Here is a 22,114-nt window from a genome sequence, read left to right on the forward strand (position 1 = left end):
CACAGGTGATAAGCTTCCTGTCTATTTAGTCCTTATAATCACACTAACTTTGGAGTAAAAGCTATTTTCAATTATTTTTGTGTGCCTATTATTTAGTGAATTTAGAAAACAAAGTTATGAGGTGAAATGCACAAAAATCTAACTTCATATTGAAAAGGAACTTCCCAGTCCTTATTCCTGGCCATACAAGTAGTCCTGGCATCACGACAAGCTATGAACCCGTGAACTTTGGAAGGATAGGAGAATTGCTTGGGCTCCCTAAAGCTCCCCTGCCATAAAGAGCTCAGGAACACATTGTGACCATAGTACTGATCACCATCAGATGGCTTCAGAAGTCCACAATACCTAGATTTGCAGCTGAAGAAGTCCTTTTTGAGTGAGGTTTTAGTGTGGGAAGGCACACAAACTGCTCAGTGTATTAGAGGATGTGTAGCATCCTTTGAAAGCTGTACACAGTAGGTAACATACTGAAGTGCCAGTACGATTGAGTGGGAGCACACTCATTTCAGTCAGGTCCCACTCTAGAGGCTGAGGGGGTGCTGTATTATTGGAGCTGTCATCTCAAATAGCATGTTAAGCTGAGGCCCATGTGTCCTCTCATGCAAATGAAAAAGACCCCATTTATTATCAAATGCAAATTTTCCCAGATATCCTGGCCAACATTTCAGATTTATTGTCAGAGTACATAAATGACATAAGATACAACCCTGAGATTCTTTTTCCTACAGGTGAGGCAGAATTACCTCTTATTGGTAATGCAAAAAAAAAAATGTACACAACTGTAAAAAAAAGTAATCCAACTGTGCAATACAGAGAGAATTAAAAAAAAACAATAAAATGCATAAGTAAGAGTCCTTATACGAGTTCCTGATGTTGAGGAGTCTGATGGTGGAGGGGTAGCAGCTGTTCCTGAACCTGGTGATACAAGTCTTGTGGCACCTCGACCTCTTTCCCGATGGCAGCAGTGAGAACAGTGTGTGTGCTGAGTAGTGTGGATCCTTGATGATAGCTGCTGCTCTCTGTTCTTAATGATGGGAAGGGTATTGCCTGTGATGTTCTGGACTGTGTCCATACCTTCATCCCACTTCTGTCTTAGTTTAATTGCCATGCTTTCCACATTAAAGTAGTGACTACAATTATCAGTTATGAAACATTTTGTGTAACTCCCAACACTGTGATCATTGCAAATGATTTCTTTGGTTCTGATCATGACTATATGATCTTGTTCTTGGCTCCAGCCAAGTGAAAGTCAAACCATATTGCTAGTTGCAGAACTGATGTCACAGTCAGCAAAATATTGATCCTTCCTGAAAATGCAGTGCTCTGGGCCTATAAAGCAACTCTGAGCTGTAAATGCACATCAGTCCTAGGAAGTCTATATTTGGAGTGGTATCATTCTCAATTACAGCAACTGAACTTAATGACTGACAAACCGGCAAAGTAGTTACAGTGTGGAATTTGCTGAGGGCACGTTTTTGCCTTCCAATCTGCCATTCTCAGAAACTATTCTGAGAGTAGGCTGTCAAACACTTTCGCCCTCATGGGTTTTAGTTACTCCTTGCCACGTGGAATGAAATACCAAAATCTTCTTCAGCATGATGCTGAACCAAGCCATGAAAGACCTCAACAACAAAGACGCTGTTTACATCCGGTACCGCACGGATGGCAGTCTCTTCAATCTGAGGCGCCTGCAAGCTCACACCAAGACACAAGAGCAACTTGTCCGTGAACTACTCTTTGCAGATGATGCCGCTTTAGTTCCCCATTCAGAGCCAGCTCTCCAGCGCATAACGTCCTGTTTTGCGGAAACTGCCAAAATGTTTGGTCTGGAAGTCAGCCTGAAGAAAACTGAGGTCCTCCATCAGCCAGCTCCCCACCATGACTACCAGCCCCCCCACATCTCCATCGGGCACACAAAACTCAAAACGGTCAACCAGTTTACCTATCTCGGCTGCACCATTTCATCAGATGCAAGGATCGACAACGAGATAGACAACAGACTCGCCAAGGCAAATAGCGCCTTTGGAAGACTACACAAAAGAGTCTGGAAAAACAACCAATTGAAAAACCTCACAAAGATAAGCGTATACAGAGCCGTTGTCATAACCACACTCCTGTTCGGCTCCGAATCATGGGTCCTTTACCGGCATCACCTACGGCTCCTAGAACGCTTCCACCAGCGTTGTCTCTGCTCCATCCTCAACATTCATTGGAGCGCTTTCATCCCTAACGTCGAAGTACTCGAGATGGCAGAGGTCGACAGCATCGAGTCCACGCTGCTGAAGATCCAGCTGCGCTGGGTGGGTCACGTCTCCAGAATGGAGGACCATCACCTTCCCAAAATCGTGTTACATGGAGAGCTCTCCACTGGCCACCATGACAGAGGTGCACCAAAGAAAAGGTACAAGGACTGCTAAAGAAATCTCTTGGTGCCTGCCACATTGACCACTGCCAGTGGGCTGATATCGCCTCAAACCGTGCATCTTGGCGCCTCACAGTTCGGTGGTCAGCAACCTCCTTTGAAGAAGACCGCAGAGCCCACCTCACTGACAAAAGGCAAAGGAGGAAAAACCCAACACCCAACCCCAACCCACCAATTTTCCCCTGCAACCGCTGCAACCGTCTGCCTGTCCCGCATCGGACTTGTCAGCCACAAACGAGCCTGCAGCTGACGTGGACATTTACCTCTTCCATAAATCTTCGTCTGCGAAGCCAAGTCAAAGAAGAAAGCTAATTTCCTTCAGAATAAAAAACAAAGTGCTGGAAAAACTCAGCAAGGCAGGCAGCATCTGTGAAAAGAGTAATTGTTTCTGCTCAAAAGTGCTTTATCAGAACCAGGAGAGAGAAAACTAATTTATGCCAGAGGTTTCTACAAACAACATGAACTCTGTTTCTCTTTCCACAGATGTTGCCGGGCATGGTGAATGTTCAAGCATCATCTGTTTTTATTGCAGACTGCTGTCGGTTGTGTCAGGGTCAGATTCATGAGGGGGCAGGCCAGACCCCAACCCTTGCTGTGTGCTATCCTAACATACAAGGAGCACATACCCATTTCTTCCATGAACAGTACACCCATTCTCCTTCCTCATCCTAGCATTCGTTCTCAATTATACAACGCCATATACAACATGGCAGCCACAAGGCCAGGTCTCGCGAGACCTCCTTGTCACTGTTTATTTTGACACGTTGGCCACCTCTGCCAAAGGCGCTATTTTGCATAGATAAGTTGCTGCTGCCAACCCCCCCACCCTTCCCCCCACCCCGGTCACCCAAATGTCCCTCTATAAGATTTGTTCTGACGCCGACTCAAGGCTCTGTACAGGCTTTAAACAGCCTGTTACAGGAGCCAACAGTGGTTTAGTTTCAAAATATTCAAATAAAATTAAAATCTTTAAATTATCATTTGTTACGAAAATACTGTGATTTAATTTTAACAGTATCCACTAGTCAGTGGTAAGTGCCAGATTTTTTTTTGGTTGCGGGCGTGGGTGGCCTTATTCAAAGGTATCACTCAAAACCCACATTTTAGGTGGAAATTCATTTTAGGTCATCCTATCCTAAAAATGTTGTGCTATACAACAGCATATACAGTAATCAACTTGGATACACCAAAAAAATTCTGCCCTGTCTTTTGTACAAAGGAAGCCCCAACCAATGTTAAATTTAGACATACAGCACAGTGAAAGGCCCTTCCAACCCACAAACCTGTGCTGCCCATATACTCTACCATCTCTGCACATTTACGGGTAGAACAAACAAACCCCTTCGAGAGCATCAGATTTGAACATGGGTCACTGGCATTGCAATTGGGGAAATTAGTCACCCACTGTGATGACTCTTGGTATTTTTATATCATTCCTCCTCTGCCTGCTTTATCATCTGCCACAGGCTGATAGAGCAACTGACAGAAGTAATTGCACATTTCTTATTCTTGAGTCCTAGCCATGTGGCCTCACTGGATGGGCCAGCCAGGGTGTCCTGTGCAAGTCCCACTGTGACATTCCCCCTGATCAGTGGTGCATCTTCCCTATCATTTTTACTGGGTGAAACTCTGAAATGCCAGAACATTGAACTGCAAGTCGTGCCCTTCTCTCATACACGTTAGAGGCCACATCACAGTTACATGCACTAATCTAGGCTCCAAGTCCATCTGCCTTACCCATGATACTCCTTGGATTGAAATAAACACGCTTCAGCAGACAAGTCCCATCATTTTTATTAACCTCATCCTGCCAGTTCTTCCGACTGAACTTGGCAGAACCAATACCTTCCCCTCAATCCCTGTTCTTGCTGACCCACTGGTCTAGTTCCCACCCCTCTGTAACACAATCTTAAACACTAGCCAACTAGACAAGGTGCAAGGATCATTGCCTCCTACAATTCATGTGCAACCTGTCCCTCTTGTACAGGTTGACATTAACATGGTAAAAGCAATCGTGGATTAGCTGTTCCACTGTGGAACCCACCTTAACTGGATGTTATGACTGAAAATCCTTCTGGACCAATAATTATAATTTAGGGTTGCAAAGAACAGAAAATTGTTCATTTCCGGTTGCTCTGCTACATGAAGGATATTACAAAGATGGAAAGGGTAAAAAAATAAGATTCACAAGGATGTGAATTGCTCTGGAAGAAAGCCCAATGACCCATGGCCTCCTTCCTACACCACCTCCTCAGCCACAAATTCAATTGCATCATTTTATTTCTTGCCTCACTAGTAATTCTGAGATTACAATCCTCGTTAATCTTTTAAAAAACAATGAGAAACAGGCAAGAAATGCTGATCAAAGCAGCAATTACCACACCTCAAAATGAACAAAAAGTCTGTTGGATACCATTCCCAAATTACAGTCATTTCTTCTAAAGGGAATTCTTTCTTGGGGTTCATTTATCGTTGCTTGTGGCTCAATGCAGATTAAATCAGCATCAAATTTTAATATCCACGCAAGAGAGGACCAGTTTCCTATGAAAAGGAAATCTGTGGATTTCAGGCTTGTATCTAGTTAGCCACCAAGATGTAGATCAATCTTCAAAGAACAAATTGGGAATTAACCTCAGAAACTGTCGAGGTCTGCACACCATGTGCTGCTTTTACTAACCAGGCCTCAATGCATACATTTAAAATCTATGAGAATTTATTTTAATTAAAACACTGTCCCTAGGCACAATTCGTATATTCAACTGGTAGAAAATGCATAACAATAGAATGGAAGTGGGGAAGGAGAGGTTGGTGGAGAGATTAAAAAAAGAGGGTAAAAACATTTTTTTTTAAAATTTAGACATACAACATGGTAACAGGCCATTTTGGCCCACGAATTTGTGCCTGCCCAATTTATACCCCATTAACCTACAGCCCTGGTACATTTTTTTGAATTGTGGAAGGAAACCAGAGCCCCTGGAGAAAACCTACACAGACACAGGAAGAACGTACAAACTCCTTACAGACAGTAGGGATTCGAACCCCAGCCCATTCTTGATCACTGGCGCTGTAAAGGCGTTGCGCTAACTGCTGTGCCAACCATGCCATCCTGATGATCACACTATTAAACCAGTTTGACAGACTACAAGTAGAAATCTGCAAGGACTCAAGGAGCAGTGGAACACTGCAAATCAAAAAGTAAATTTTGACATTAACATGGTAAAAGCAATCGTGGATTAGCTGTTCCACTGTGGAACCCACCTTAACTGGATGTTATGACTGAAAATCCTTCTGGACCAATAATTATAATTTAGGGTTGCAAAGAACAGAAAATTGTTCATTTCCGGTTGCTCTGCTACATGAAGGATATTACAAAGATGGAAAGGGTAAAAAAATAAGATTCACAAGGATGTTATCCAGACTGGAGGTTGTGTTATAAGGAGTGCAGGAGGCTAAGGGCTAACCTTACCGAAGTATACAAAATCATGAGTGGCACTGATAAGGTGAAAAGTCAGTCTTTTCCCCAGGGTAGGGTAGTCGAATACTAGAGAGAACAGGTTTAAGATGAGAGGAAAAGATTTTAAAGGGACCTGAGACATTTTCCCACCCCCCCCCCCCCAAAAACACACAGAGTGAGGTGGATGTATGAAATGAGCTACCATAAGCTGCAGAGGAAGGTACAATTATGACATTAAAAAAACATTTAGACAGGGACATAGGAAAGAAAGGTTTAGAGCAGAGGTGGGAAACCTCTGGCCCGCAATTGAAATTTATCCGGTCCGCAACTCATTCGCCCAATCACCCTTGGCTGCTTCAACATACACCGTTCGCTGCACTGCACTGCCAGCCTTTGTCATCAGTGGCCCTGGAGACTGTGTGTGTAAGTTAAACATCCCTCAGCAAAGGAAGTACTTTGTGGCTATTTAAATGCTGCCCGTTCCTTCGGAGTCATGAACCAGGCAGCTAAATGACTGCGTTCATGCAAAATGTTTACTGAAGTCTCTTCACATCATTATAAACCAAGAATCAATCATCAACTGCATCACACTGGTGCTCCCAGGTACACGCTTTGCCCTCAAGATCGGCCTAAGACAAGCTTGTGTATCAGTGGCCAATTGTCCCACTCTTGGTCCCAGGCCACTCACCCACTCCTGAATGTGAACCCAGGCAACTAATAGGGCAAACCTTTTGGAGCGAACCTGAAGTGCCTCCTTCCCTCCCCTGAGCTGATACCACCACCACCCACCCCTCTCTCCCAAGTCTCTCCCTACTCCCCAGCCATCCCCATCCCTCGCGGCCCCTCCCCCCTTCCTGCTCCCCTGAGCTGCTCAAAAAGGAACAAAGTCAGATGTCCATATATGGGTCCTTACGATGTTCTTTCACCAGACTCTGGCTGCAAGCAAAACTCATTTAGTACAAAGCAAATTTCATTCACTCAGAAAAGGGATTTACCTCACATACTCATAGTTCAAAACACACCTTAGAGTGCAGAGAAATTAAATAAAACCAGGAGATCTGATTCAAAGTTGAGAGGAATACACCAACTTCTGCTGAAATATTCAAGATGCTGTATTCAACAAAAAATTTGTGCTGGCAGTTTTGCAAGAAAAATTGTTACTGATTATTTTAATACTCCTGAATTATTTGAAGAATTATTTAAAAACAACCAAGTTTAAATGACGTTTGCAGCACTCCAAATGCCTGTCTGAAATATTTATATCCAGCAAGGGATGATTTTAATCACTCCTGCTAAGTAGTTTGTTCTACCGGTGGCAAGATTGATAGCACAACTCCTTGAAATGATGTCTTGCTATGGTCATCAACAACGTCACCCAATATCTACATGCTTTCAAACAACAAACAAAATCAAGTTTCCCACTGATTGAGCTGCTGCCTGTTGGGGGTTAGTTGTTTTGTTTTCATTTGACTAATTTTTCTCCTTTTTTACTTTTATGGTTTTTGTTAATTGTGTCATTTTAATGACTAACTCATGAGTTTTGGTGCATTTCCAGATTTGAAGATGCCTTCCCTGACCTGAAATGCATCATTGTAGATTGTTGGAAGGAATATGGTTGATTGTGTTGCTTGAACTTTTTCTGTGCATTAATTTTTGATTGATTATCATCAGTTATACACATACATTGTACCTTAAATACTTCAAGCAGAGACAAGCGAAAAATTAAATTGCATGTCTGTGTTTCTGTATTTATTTCATTTATGATAGCATCAGTGCAGCCCGCTGTTCAACCACTGACGCACCATCCAGTCCATGCATGGAAAAAGGTGACCCGCCCCTGGTTTAGAGGAATTGAACTAAACAAGCAAATGGGTCTAACTCAGATGGACAATTTTGTCAGTATGGATGAATTGGGCCAAAGGGCCTGTTTTCATGTGGTGGAGATCTATAACTATATATTAACCAATCACAGCACTTGTTTAAAGACCCTGGTTCTCTTGACAATTTAACTCACCAATATTTAATTTGTTATATTTCATGTACTGAGCAGCACCAGCATCAAATACAAGTTCTTTTGTATATTTACCTGTCATATTGATGCAGGTGATCTGAGCTGATATAGTCATCTAAATTCACTGTTAAATCTACAACCTGTTCAGATTGGCAATTCTGAAAAGTGAGGAAAAAAAAATTAATAGAATGAATAGATCATGAAACAATTAAGATGGATGAGAAAGACCATTTGGTCTATTGCAATTCATCCATCCAGCTTCCCAGCATATCTAGCTACCTTCCATTACATCACCTGAGCTTCAAGCTAACTACAGTATTCAGCCCTTCTGTGAAGAACAATTTCTGACACTTGTGCTAAATTTTTTTATTAGCCCCTTTGAATTTGTTCCAGTTTGCAGTGACCAGCATCCCAATTTAATGCTGTTTGGATTGAACATTCTTAAATGTGCAATTTAAATAGCCAACAGGAAGATGAAAAGTTCAAGCCTCTTTCTTCACAAATTGGGCCTTTTACACAACAATAATTTGGATTTATGTAGTTGCCTCTAATATAGAAAATCATACCAAGGTGCTGCATAGGAGTGATATCAGACATAAATCAGCATTGGAGACAGAAAAGACTGCAAATTCTGTAGTCAAGAAGAAAACAAATGCTGGAGGAACTTGTGAATTAATCAGAATCCATGTAAGTTGGGGGATGGAGGAATTGAGTCAAAATCTCTCAATCCATTCAAATTTGACAATGGTCCAATTAAAAAGATTTCAGCCAAAACTTTGCTGAAGCAGGTTTCAAGAACAGCTTTGAAGGAGGAAAAATAAAATCAGAAGAGAGGTACTCTAAACCTAAATCTTGCATCTCGGCAGCTGAAGGAAGACATGGCCACTAGTGAAGGTGATGAAAATTTAGAAGCATTCAAGGGACAAAAATGTGAAGAGCTGAAACACATTACAGAAATGGGGCAAAACTAGGTGATATGAAAGGCTTAGAAAACAAATGGAGTAAAACTTGAAAGTCTGCAGACACTATGATTGTAGTACACACACAGAAATGCTGGAGAAACTCAGCTGGTCTTGCAGCATCAATAGGAGGTAAAGATATAGAACCAATGCTTCGGGCCTTAGTCCTTCTTCCCAAAGTGTCAGTTGCAAGACTTGCTGAGTTCCTCCAGCATTTCTGTGTTTTTAACATGTTCGACAGGACCCGAAAGTCTTTAAAAACCAGAGCCTAACTCAAGCCCTTATCGATCTAAAAGTTTGAATCAATTACTTCACCTATCTACGCTCTACCACTTTGGCTACAAAATTCTGCTTGTTTTGTTGGATTGCTTTTTTTTTTAAACTGTGGCTCCTCCCTCTCCCACAAAAAAAACTCTGCTTAAAGTTTATGGGCCCTCTTCCCTGTGAAGCAGTCAAGTTTAGTTGGTTTCTTCTGTACTTCTCTCCTATAGACTACATAAAAACAAAAAATATTTAAGGTGAAAAGAAAACAAGGCTTTTACTTAAATGTTCTCTGACCACTGGGGGAGGAGGAGGGGGGAAAATGTAGGGCCCCCATTGAGAATGGCCTCTACAATGACTTGGTTGCTTCAAATCTCCCCATATTTAAATCTTCCAATTACTAATATAATCATACAGCCTATGGTTGTTAACTCCTACTCTACAGCAGTGAAGAATTTCCTCAGATGCAAAATCTAATTCTGGCCTTTTACACGTATCTGAATTCTCATCACTCTACCATAAGGGATGGAAATTTCAGCTGCTGGGGTGATTCCTCTAAACCATTTTTCCATATCCTCCTCCCTCCTTCAATGCACTCCATTAAGTTTACCTCTATTCTGTCCACTTTATAAACATGATTCTGTTGGAAACTGTTAAGCCCATTATTTTCTAAGTCTTTGTCCCACAACATGCAGTTGGTTCCTGTGCCTATCACTCATCTGGTATCATCAATGAATCAAAGAAGCTTCCAGATTGCTTCTCAATTCAAGTTGTTGATGTCCAGTGAGAATCTATGTGGTTCCAGTACCAGCAACAACCAATATTGATTGAGCACATTTAAAACAAAAATTATTCCCTTCCAAATCCATGTTCTGCTCTCCCCGACTCCAGATTGACATCCTTCTAATCAACATTCAACATGTCTAATTAAATTCACAAATGTGATTGTATGAAATGTTGTCCTTCTTGATCTCTCTGCAGCCTTTGACATATTATGCCCCAACAAGGCCCCAGTTCCACTGGTTCTGTTCCACATGACAGCAAACCTTTGATCTCACAAGTCATGGCTGAGAATTTTTGGCAATGGCCTTCTCTCCCAATCCTACACCATTACCAATGGCAACACAAGCCTCTAGTCTATGATCATCCTTCTCATAGAATATTAGCATGTTGTGGAATAAAATAAGGCTCCAATCAGACACTGGATAAATGCTATACATACCATAATATTAATAATCAGACTGGAATCTACAGAGATTGCCTTCAACAGAAGTTCTTTCTGATTATTGTCCGAGCAATAACGCAGAGTGTACAGTTCCTGATTGGCATTCCAGCCCGAGGGCAGCAGCTCCTTTTTCTGCTCATCAGGTGAGCCCTGCAGAGGGACGCCAAACAAAATTTCATAAACTCAACAACATCATCATGGCTGATTGTTTTAATTTCTCCTCTTGATCATTTTAAATGTTTTTTTTTAATTTGTGGGTTTATATCAAGATATACAAAGGTGGAGAAATGAAGAAAATGATGCATTGACAGGGATGAGAAGCAGTAAAGAAATGGAATAGATTTAGTAGGATGGTCAGTGATGGTTGCTAAAGATTGCAGCAGCATCTCGATTGATAGAACAGAGGAATGGTTGATGGAATTTAATGTGCATTGTTGCATTTTGGGAGTCTAATACATTTTGTCCAAAAAAATTAGAATTATGCAGATATGACAGCAGTGGAAAATGGTAAGAGGTTGTTGGATGTCAATCATTCCAATCCCCAGACATCACTGCAGGAATTCCTCAGGCAATATCCAAGGACCAGAAGCTTCATCAATTATGGCTTTTAGATTGCAGGCATGTAACAACACAATCAAGGAATTTTGCCACTATAAAGGCAGCCTAAAAAGGAATGTGCAGGAATTTTGAGTCATCTCCTGCGCTGCAATTTATCCTGCAGGACCCCTACAACTTTTTGGAGGAATCTTGCACTGTAAATTGTACTGAAAAAATTTGTTGATGGTCATCCACTCGACTGCACGTCCAGACACCGGGACTGTTGCACTCATGTACTTGCAGTCTAAAAGGCGCCCAGTGTGAACGACCACACGGGCAGTAATTATGTTAACTTTTTCCTCGATTTTCCTAACATTGCAGTCTAAAAACCATAAATGACTTTCAAAGGGTCAGCAGTGATGATGCTTACTGATGAGTGCACAGTGTTAACCTCCATTTGCATTAACCCCAGATTTTGACACTGATATTGTAATAAATACACAAAAGTGCTGGAAAAACTCAGCAGGTCCCACAGCATTCATAGAAGGCAAAGATACATGACCAACATTTTGGGCCTGAGCCCTTCGTCAAGGTATGACCTGTGTTTGTATTTCAAATTTCTTTTTGAATTTTAAATAGTGACTACGAGTAGGTCAGAAGCTAAGTATCCTATTCTAAATAACTCACAAGCTGCAATTCAAGGATTTTCCACCATCCACAAAAGATATTAAGAGCATGATAGAGCATGCCAACCAGTGAAATGCCAACAATGCCCAAGAAACTTCTCTACACAGGAACAAGTAGCCAGCTTTATCCCTAGCCGCCCTAAATATCCATTCCTCACACTACCGTACAGTGTACGACCTCCAATCTATCCCTAATATGCTAAGAGCAATGGGAAGGTTTAGCGACAGATAAAGTAATGTTCAGGGGACTTTCTCAACAGATGTTATGAAAGTTTGTGAAGATTTTGCAGATGCTTCAACTATAATCTTGCAAAATATATTTTGATTTGGAAAACGTTAAGATTAAAAACGTGCATTTGTCATTTAATAAATTCCAGAGGGCACCTTTGAACCATTTCCAAGGTACTTTTTAGAAAATCCTTTAAAAAGTCAGCTGGCTAGAACCAAAACCTGTGGAATCAAAGGCAGATTGTTGACCTGGATAGGAAAATGGACGAGTTGAAAGAGGCAGAAATGAAGAAAAATGACCAGGGTATAACCACTGGTAACCAGCAGGAAATTATGCTAGAAATGCAACAGTTCAACTTATTTATTTAAAGACTTATGAATTTAGGTTCGAGTTTACCAAGGTAAGTAGTAGTGCAAGGAGTAGGGGCAGAGAGCTATCACCAATTAAGTTATATTCAGTGGGACTAGGAGGGTGGGGATTTGTTACAGCATGGACTAGTAGGGCCGAACTGGCCTGTTCTGTGCTGTAAGTGGTTATATGTTTATAAGTATTTAGGGTTGTAGTGTGTGTCGAAAGAACCAAAGACTTATTGATCAAAATGAAGGCTTTTATTAACTAAAAGACTGGAGCATATCACAAGTAGGTCGACCAGTCCAGAATGACCTGGTCTGGCTTGAAGCAATCCTTTAAGACCTGCCAGTAGGTGTAGCTACACTCTCATCCAATCACAGTCATCCTACATTACCATCTGTACATATGTACATTAGTGATAGAATCTGTATATCACATGGGTAAAAAAAATGAATATCAGCAAATCCAAAGTAACTTAATTGAATCTTAAAAGGAAATAATAGAGTACTTCTCAAATGGTGAAAATCTGGGAAGATCCAAGAAAAGCTGTAGTTCCATTGACAAATGTCATTAAAATTTTAATGATGTATAAAAATTAAATAAAAATGACAAATACAATTCTAATTTTTAAGTCTGAGGGTTCAAGGGAATAAGAAGTTACAATACCTCGAGTGCCGAGAACAGAGCTGATCACCCTATCTTTGAGAGAACATATTATCCTTGGAGCAGTTGATTTAGCAAAACAATACTAAAATTCCAAGGGAAGATTTCAAAAATTAGGGTTGTATTTTGTGAAATTTTGAAATAAAAGTTGATATTATCTGCTTTAGTTGGGTGGAGAGAATCTTTTTTTTTAAATATACAGTCAGGGAATCAAAGGCTATGGGCCATGGTTTAAAATTGGAAGGAACTCAGCAGGTCAAGTTACATCAGTGGGAGAAAAATAGTGAACGTTTCAGTTTGGAACCATTCAAGAGAGGAGAAAAGGTAGTAAACAGCAATTATAGGACATGCTTCAATAACCCTGATGACACTTCCCAATGTTAAAGTTGCTTTTGAAACACAATGACAATAAACTAAACAATGGTCACAGGGATATCTTGTTTTGGAGTCTCTGCTGCAAGACACTGATCAATGCCAGTTAAACTGGCAAATCTGCAGACGCTGCGAGTGCAGTGCAACACACAAAAGTGCTGGAGACTCAGCAGATCACGCAGCGTCTATAGGAAGAAAAGGGCAACCAAGGTATCAGGATGGAGCCCTTGTCAAGGTTTGCCAAACTACCCAATTTGCTCTTCACTCAAGTATTCTGTAATTCTGACATTATTCCCTCTGTAGGGGAGATGAAGCTTGCTTAGCAACACAGTCCCGCTTGACTAAATGCAGAGCAGAGCAAGCCACTGCGCCCTCAACCCTGAGGATATCACCACAACCTGAGGGTCAACCAACTCCTAGAAGAGCTCAGCAACTGCACACTAACACCTTATCCAGGTAGACATTCGCTCTGTCACCTCCCAGTGACCAACCATTTCAGTTCCCATAGGCATGTCTGTCCATGAGCTCATGTACTATCACAATTGAAAATTGTGGAAATTGGTGGAACAACACAATTTTCCATCTGGGCATTCTTCAGTCAGATGGCATTAACATGGAATTCTCTGGTTTCTGCCAACCTGCTCTCCTTTTCCCCTTCCCTTTCCCCTGTATTCTTTCCCTCAGCTCTCCCACTTCCTGCTCTCTCTATTCACCTAGCCATCCTTTCTGCCCTGCTTGCTGCTGGGCCCTCCATTCCTTCTCCACACATTACCTCCTGCCTTTGTGGCCATGTGCCTCATTACCTCCCCCACCACCACCATTTTGTTCGTACGCCTGCCAACATTTTTCCCAACCTTGATGAAGGGCTCAAGCCCAAAACATTGGTTATGAATCTTCATCTTTGCTACATAAAGTACACTGATCTGCTGAGTTTCTCCAGTATTGTGTTTTTACTATTCAATCTGCTCTTCACTCAAGTATTGTGTAATTCTGATATTATTCCCTCTGTCGTGGAGGTGATGCTTGCTTGGCAACACAGTGCCACTAGACTAGGCTACACCCTGGGCAGAGCAAGTCACCGCCCCCTCAACCCTGGGGAGATCATCAAAGCCTGAAGGCCAACCAACTCCCAGGAGAGCTCAGCAACCAAACACCTCACCCAGGTAAGCATTAAACCCCCTTGGTTCAGGTCCCCAATTCCTGGGGAAATCACCAGGACCAGGGTCATCCAGCACCAACCTCGGGACAACAGGACGACACAGGTCCCCCTCAGCCTCGAGGCTCTGCTCCCTGATCCCTCACCAGGCCGGCCCACAAAACCAGCCAGGGAGGTTACCGGTGGTAGAGCAGAGAGTGAAGCCCGGCTGCAGCGAACCAGCCAGCCCCAGGCCGCGCTTTCGAGTTACGGCGGGACCTGCCAGCCCCAGGCCGCGCTTTCGAGTTACGGCGGGACCTGCCAGCCACGGCCTTTCCCTCACCTGGTCCCCCGTCCCGAGGCACTTGAAGCCGGCCCGAACGAGCTCCCAGTGAACAAAGCAGACCAGGGCATCCTGAGGAGAGACGACGTCCCGGGCCACCGAGTGGTAGAGCAGCTCCAGGCCCGCCATGGCGTCGTCGCGGGAGGGCGCCTGCGTCAGGGGCGGGAGCGCGCGGAGGAGCCGGGGGCGCGCGCTGCTTCTCGGCGTCTCGGGTTCCCCAACGAGGCGACCTTGCCCTCATTCGTTTTATTCCGTTGGAAGATTTGTTATCCGTGGTGGGTTCATGGATGAATTAATCAGAGAAAATGAGCTTCCTGGCTTCATGTACCTTCCAGCTCTGCTCTTCCCACTCACTTCAATGCTCTATCCCATTCCCTTGCTCACATGCCTGTCCGTGGTCTCATGCACTGAGTTACGAGCCCAGGGGACCCCAAACCCCAGCAGCAATAGATATTCACCACGACAAATGGTGACTTCAACAAAAGTTGCTTTTAATGATCTTTAAACATGAAAACAGAATCAGACTTTAACTTATCACTATCAACTAACCCAACTTAACCCCCTAATTCTAAGTGTGTGTGTGTGTAAATTTAAGAAAAGTTCTTTGGTTGACAGTTCACTCTCACTTCTTATTCTTCCAAGTTCACTGGATGCGGGCAGTTCTTATACTGTGTACAGAATTTAACATGTGTAAAGTTCACCAGGCTTTGGTGCTGGAAAGGTAGATGGTTGCCGCTCAGGAAAGTTCTTGTCGGTTTGCAGAGAGCGATGTGTTGTTCCAGGATTTCCGCAACTGAGGAACCACCTCAATGTCTTGCTGATGAAACTTGCCTCCATCAGGGTTCTCCAGATGATAACTTCTTTCTTTCAGGCTAGCACAGATTTCCTTTCTGTTCCACTTATTCCAAGATAGCACTTCCAGCCATCTGCCACTCTGGAGCTTCTGCTGCAGTTCCAACAAGCTTCTCCTGTCTGACACTGTTCAGTCCCTCTCTCCATCTGAGATTCAAACTGCCAGTCACATGTCCTTCTCTCTTTCACTTCCACAACCCCCCTCCTTCTACTGCAAACAATAGGAGTTTAGTCTTCTTGGTCAATCTGTTGTTTTTAGGTAAACAAGAACCCAGGAGTGACCTTTCTGTGCACTCTGTCAAAACCCTTGCAAAGGCAGTGTGTCTCCTGCTTGTTGCTTTTAAAGACAACACTCCATTCATTCATGGCATCATTACAATTAGCACCTACTTGTGAAAGGTGCATACCATTCTCCAGAGTTTCTATAAAGTCACTGAATATGAATTCTTCAGTATTTCAAATACTCAAATTCCCTCCACCATCAGACTCCTCAACAACAAACTCAACCTAGGACTCACTAAAGACTTTTACTTTTGCAATTTATTGATTTTTTAATTCTTTATTGCACAGTTAGATTGCTTGCATTTCTTTATTTGTATGTAACCTATTCTAATTTTACCAATTTATCTCCCAAAAACATCTCCAAATATTCCATCACAACTGTCAATCCTTTTTTTTAAACTTTATTTATTAGTTCAAAATACAGATAATAAGTAACATATATAACAATAAACTAAACATGAACGCTATATTTTATATATATAAAAGAAAAAAGAAAGAAAAAAGAGAACCCCCCTTTCAGCCAACTCTCCTAAGGAGAGCCATAAAGAGAGAAAAAAAATAAAGAAAAATTAAGCATACATATTAAGATCTAATCAATATAAATCAAAATGTAAATATTCTTAATATAACAACCACTTATTAATAAAAAACTATAATTATCACGCAAAACATGTGATTCTTTTCCATTATTAAGCAATATTTCATCTCATTATGCCATCTATTAATATCAATCATATTTGTAACTTTCCACATACTAGCAATACATTTTTTCACTACAGATAATGCTAAATATACAAAAGCAAGTTGAAATTTATCTAATCCCAGACCTTTCAGAGGTTGTAAACTACCCAATAAAAATACTGTCGGATCAAAAGGTATTTTAATCTTATACAGGTATTCCAGAAACAACAACTGTCAATCCAAGCTTCAAATTCAAACCTCTGATATGATCAGGAAGCCTTCAGTGCTCGAGGCCCTTCAGGAGCCCTTCTTACTTCCCAAATCCTGGCACTGATACCTGGTTCCCATGAGCCAGTTTCCCGCAGCCCATGCGGGTCCTCCGATAGCAAATCACCTGCAGCCTGTGTTAGTCCCTCAGGTGCTGAGCCCCTCACTGGTCCTCTGCCGTGGTCACTGTCCTGTACGGTTGTCTCTTCTGCTTCTTCTTCTCCATAGGGGGTGTTCTCCCCATTACTGGTACCCTGCTCTGGTCTGCTGCTCCTCGGTGTCTACAATCCCTTGTGGCCACTGCCAAGCACAGGCGCAGCTATCTTGGGCACAGACCTCCATGGTTGCAGGATTTTAAATAAAACCAAATAAAGCCAATGGGTACAGTAAAGTACATCAGCACCTCTACTTCCTCAGGAGTTTGTGGAGGTTTGGCATGAGATCAGAAACTCTGGCAAATTTCTACAGATGTGTGGTGGAAAGTGTGCTGACCAGCTGCATCACCTTCTGGTATGGAAACACCAATACCCCTGGGATTAAAGCCCTCCAAAAGGTAGTGGACACAGCCCAGGGTTTCACAGGCAAAACCCTCCCCACCATCAAGAACATCTACGGGGAAAGCAGCAGCAATCATCCACACCATATGTTCTGTTTATCACTGCTACCATCAGGAAAGAGGTATAGGTGCCAAAAGACTAGCCCCATCAGGTTGAGGAACAGCTGCTACCCCTCCACCATCAGACTCCTCAACAACAAACTCAACCTAGGACTCACTAAAGACTTTTACTTTTGCAATTTATTGATTTTTTAATTCTTTATTGCACAGTTAGATTGCTTGCATTTCTTTATTTGTCTACATGTATATGTATCTTTTGAGGCAAGGTTAGCAAAGCTGGAGCTTTTTTCTTTGAGTGTAGAAGGATGAAAGGAGACTTAATAGAGGTCCACAATATCATGAGAGGCATAGACAAGGTGAACAGTCAGCAATATTTTCCCAGGGCAGGAATAGCAAACATCAGATGACATAAGTACAAAATGAAGGGAGAGAATTTTAGGGGAGACATCAGGGGCAGGTTTTTTACACAGAGTTGTGGGTGCCTGGAATGCCTTGCCTGGGATGGTGGTGGAGGCTGAAACATTAGGGGGCATTTAAGAGACTCTTAGACAGATACATGGATGGAAGAAAAATAGAAGGTTACAGAGTAGGGAGGGTTTAGTATTTTTTTAAGGAATATATGAGTTAGCACAACATCAAGGGCTGAAGGGCCTGTACTTCGCTGTGTTCTATATTCTTGAGCTCAGTTTTTTGCACTATACATCATTAGTGGTGATTCTGCCTTGTCCACGGGAAAAAAATCTCAGGGCTGTATGTGGTGTCATGCATGTACTCTGACAATAAATTTTTTTTGAAAATTTTATTTTTCATTTGCATCAATACATGCATATAATATAACAATACAATGTAATAAAAACAATACAAAATGATATATATATTTTTTCTTTTTATCCCCCTCCCCAAAAGAAGAAGAAAAGAGAGAAAAAAAAGAAGAAACACCTGAATTTATTTATCATTCACTATTCATATATTCCTAACATATTATTCTATCCTGTACATATTAATTGGGAGGAGTGGGTGTTATGGGTGATGTGGATGGACTCTTAATGATGAAATCCATATATGGTTTACAAATCATATAAAAATTCTCAGGTTGATTCCTTAAATTATACGTAATTTTTTCCAATGGTATACAGTTTTGAATTTCCATATGCCATCTATCCAACCTTATAAAATTATCTGACTTCCATGCTACTGCCATACATATCCATGCCACCGCTATTGCTACACTCAAAAATTTTCATTGATATTTGTCTAACTTCAGTCTAGTATCAATGTCATATAAATCACCAAGCAAAAATATTCTGGGATCTTTTGGTATCTGTATCTTCATAATTTGTCCCAATAATATATTCAAGTCTTCCCAAAATTTTCCCACTTTTTCCAAGACCAAATTGCATGTAATAAGGTTCCTGTTTCTTTGTTATAGCTGAAACAGTTGTCAGAACAATTTGAATTAAGTCCATGTAATTTATACAGAGTGTAGTATAATTGGTTTAAAAAAATTATATTGTACCATTTGATATCTAACATTAATTGTATTAATTACACTCTCCTGGCACAATCTTCACCAGAACTCATCATGAATTTGTATATTTAAATTTTCTTCCTATCTTTTTTTTGACTTGTATAGTTCCTTTATCTGTATGTCTACCATTCCCGCATCGGACTTGTCAGCCACAAACGAGCCTGCAGCTGACGTGGACATTACCCCTCCATAAATCTTCGTCCGCGAAGCCAAGCCAAAGATTGTGTCCTGTAATTGTATATACATATTAGTAATAAATTTCTCAATAAATGTATAAATTATTAAATACTCAAATGGCCTCTGTTCTGGAAGTCTAAAATTTGTGCCTAATTTCTTTTTAAAATATCATTTAAGCTGATAGTATGAAAAAATAATTTTATTTGGTCTATTGCATTTCTTTTTCATTTGTTAAAAAGTCAAGAAAAAAGAACTTAAGAAACAATCTTGTATCCTCTTTATCCCATTATTGTGCCAGATATCAAAGAAAGGATTATTTAAAGTAAAAGGAATAAGTGGATTCTGCGTTAACATCATGTTAGCTATTTGGTAGTTCTTAATTCCTCTTTCTATATGAATTCCATTCCATATCTTGAATAAATGTTTTAAAATTGGAACTCCTTGCAAAAGTTCCTCATTCCATTTATACAGAAAATGTTCCGGATTAGTTTCTCCAACATTATTACTCTGACAATAAATCTGAACTGAAACTTGACAATGGAACATTGTGGCACTGAGGGAGGGCTCGCTGTCGGAGAAACTGTCTTTTGGTTGAGACAATAAACTGAATCCATTCACTGTTTGAAAGAAGTAAGACTCACATGAGATTATTTTGAAGAAGCAATGAGTGCTCATTCTACTGTGTGGAGAAACTATTTATCCCTCACTTAACACCAGGCAAGGTTATGATTAATGTTTGGAACTTGCTATTACAAATTAGCATGTATATTCACTTGCTCTGCAATAATAATTACATTTAGAACAGTTTAGTTGTCTGTAAATCATTTTTAGTTAGGTTGAAGTGGTGAAAGCAAATGAAATAGATCAACTAGTTGCATGGTGTCACAACAACAACCTTGCAATCAACATTAGCAAAACTTAGGAACTGATTGTGGACTTCAGGAGATGGAAATTAGGAGAACTCGAACCAGTCCTCATCAAGAGGTCAGCAGTGGAAAGGGTTAAGAACTTCAAATTCCTGGGCATTAATATCTATGAAGATGCATCCTAGAGCCTCCATGTTGATGCAATCATGAAGAATGCTCACCAGCCCTATACTTCATGAGGAATTTGAGGAGATTTGGTTTGTCACCAAAGACTCTTGTAAATTTCTACAGGTGTACTGTAGAGAGCATTCTCACTGGTTGTATCACTGTCTGGTATGGAGGTGCCAATGCCCAGGACAGGAAAAGACTATACAGAGGGTTGTGAATTAGGCCATGGGCATCAGTCTTCACTCCATCAAGAACATCTACCAGAAAGTAGCCTCTATCCTCAAGGACCCTCTTCACACTGCTACCATCAAGAAGGAGGTACAGGAGCCTGAAGATGACAAAAACAGCTTTTTATCCTCTATCATCAAATTTCTGAATGGAAAATAAACCACAGACACTACCTCAGTTTCTCTTCTTTAACAGCAATTTATTTATAAAATGTTATTTATAGCAATATTTGCACCTGTAATGCTGCCACAAACTGAATTTCATGACATCTTTTTTATTCACATACAGCATAATTACAGATCCTTTCAGCCCATGAGCCCATGCTGCCCAATCAACCTACAACCCCAATACATTTTGAAGGGTGGGAGGAAACGGGAGTACCTGGAGAAAACCCATGTAGATATGGGGAGAATGTACAAACTCTAAACCCCAGTCCCGATTGCTGGCACTGTAGCAGAACTGCACTAACCACTATCAATAAATTCTGATTCTATGAATGCATATTTTTATTTTACACATAGAGAGGTGGTGCCTGTAATAGGCTGTGAGTGGTAGTGTTGGAAACAGATGGAATAGTAGTATTTAAGAGGCTTCTAGATAGACGAATTAATATGAATGCGATGAATGAATAATCTATCAAGTGCAAGCAGGAGAATTTTTGTTTGATTTGGACATCATGATTGGCACAAACTCACAGGCTGAAGGGTCTGCTAATGTGTTGTCCGGTTCTAATACAAATGCTTGTTTTGAAGTGCTGGAGAAAATAGGAGAAAGATTTTCAAGCATGTTGGCAGATCCAAAAGATTTTGGCTATGTTTTAGAAAAAAGTAGAGATTCATGGAAATACAGTAAATCTTTAAAAATAATGAATTAGCAGAGAAGAGAATATTACCAATATCATAAAATATGAAGATTGAGGGCATATATACAACAATCCCCAGGCAAATTCATGGAAAAAGTAATGTCTTCCTTTCTTCAACTGTGCAGTAATCGGACAGAGAGTGGGGTGGTCATTACTGAGCACAGTTTGATACAATTGGTAAGGTTACATTTTTAAAATTTAATTTCTAAAATTTAGGCACACTGCATGGTAACAGGCCATTTCAGCCCACGAGTCTGTGCCACCCAATTAACTTACACCCGCAGTATGTTTTGAACAGATGAAATTGGAGCCCTTAGGGAAAACCCATGTAGAAACATGGAGAATGTACAAACTTCTTACAGACAGCAGGGGATTCAAACCCGTGTCCTGATCTTTGGCACTGTAAAGGAATTGCGCTAACTGTTAAGGAGTAAGAGCTCTCTCAGCGAGCTGGCAGGAATCAACTGAAGAGACTCTTTTTCTCCTTTAAAATTAATGATCTTTAAAATATTGTACTAACAGATAAGGTTCCAGGGTGAGTGAATTGAACTAGCCTGCAGAACAGCTATTTAAAGTTGAAACAGGGTTGAGGGCCTTGTGCAGAACACAAAAGTGCTGGAGAAGCTTACCAGGTCATGTGCATCCAGTCAACTTTTCAAGCCAGTGTCCTTCTTCAGGAAGATTGAGAATCAGGCAGAAGCCTGAAATAGAAAGTAAGGGTTGAGGGTTCGGAGGAGCAGATGATAGGTGGATAAGAGAAGAGAAAGGAGCTAGGAGGAGATAAGGGATGAGGGCAGAAGGGAAAATAAGAAAACTCTCTAATAGGAGAAGGAAGGGGAGGGGTGTGGTGCTGGAAGAAGGGAGACAGAGGGTTGAAGGAAAGAGAGACACCAGTGTAGGGAGTGAATGGAAATTGGAGGTCAATATCTGGTTGGAGTC

At 41.2% G+C, this 22,114-nt stretch overlaps 1 protein-coding gene across 2 annotated transcripts in view; it reads right to left on the bottom strand.

The window, feature by feature from the left end:
• psmf1 (proteasome inhibitor subunit 1) overlaps window positions 1-14,811 on the bottom strand; it is a 47,488-nt gene extending 32,677 nt beyond the window's left edge. The window contains exons 1-3 of one of the 2 annotated variants that reach the window (XM_069884419.1): window positions 14,649-14,811; window positions 10,330-10,482; window positions 7,963-8,045 (exon numbers count right to left, since the gene is read on the bottom strand). In XM_069884419.1, the coding sequence (XP_069740520.1) occupies window positions 7,963-8,045; window positions 10,330-10,482; window positions 14,649-14,777 (365 nt within the window). In that variant the 5' untranslated portion in view covers window positions 14,778-14,811. The remainder of the gene's footprint in view (window positions 1-7,962; window positions 8,046-10,329; window positions 10,483-14,648) is intronic. The other variant, XM_069884418.1, reaches the window with a different exon arrangement.
• Window positions 14,812-22,114: the final 7,303 nt, after the last annotated feature.

The sequence above is a fragment of the Narcine bancroftii genome, chromosome 6, assembly GCF_036971445.1.
Source record: "Narcine bancroftii isolate sNarBan1 chromosome 6, sNarBan1.hap1, whole genome shotgun sequence".
Lineage (NCBI taxonomy): Eukaryota > Metazoa > Chordata > Chondrichthyes > Torpediniformes > Narcinidae > Narcine > Narcine bancroftii.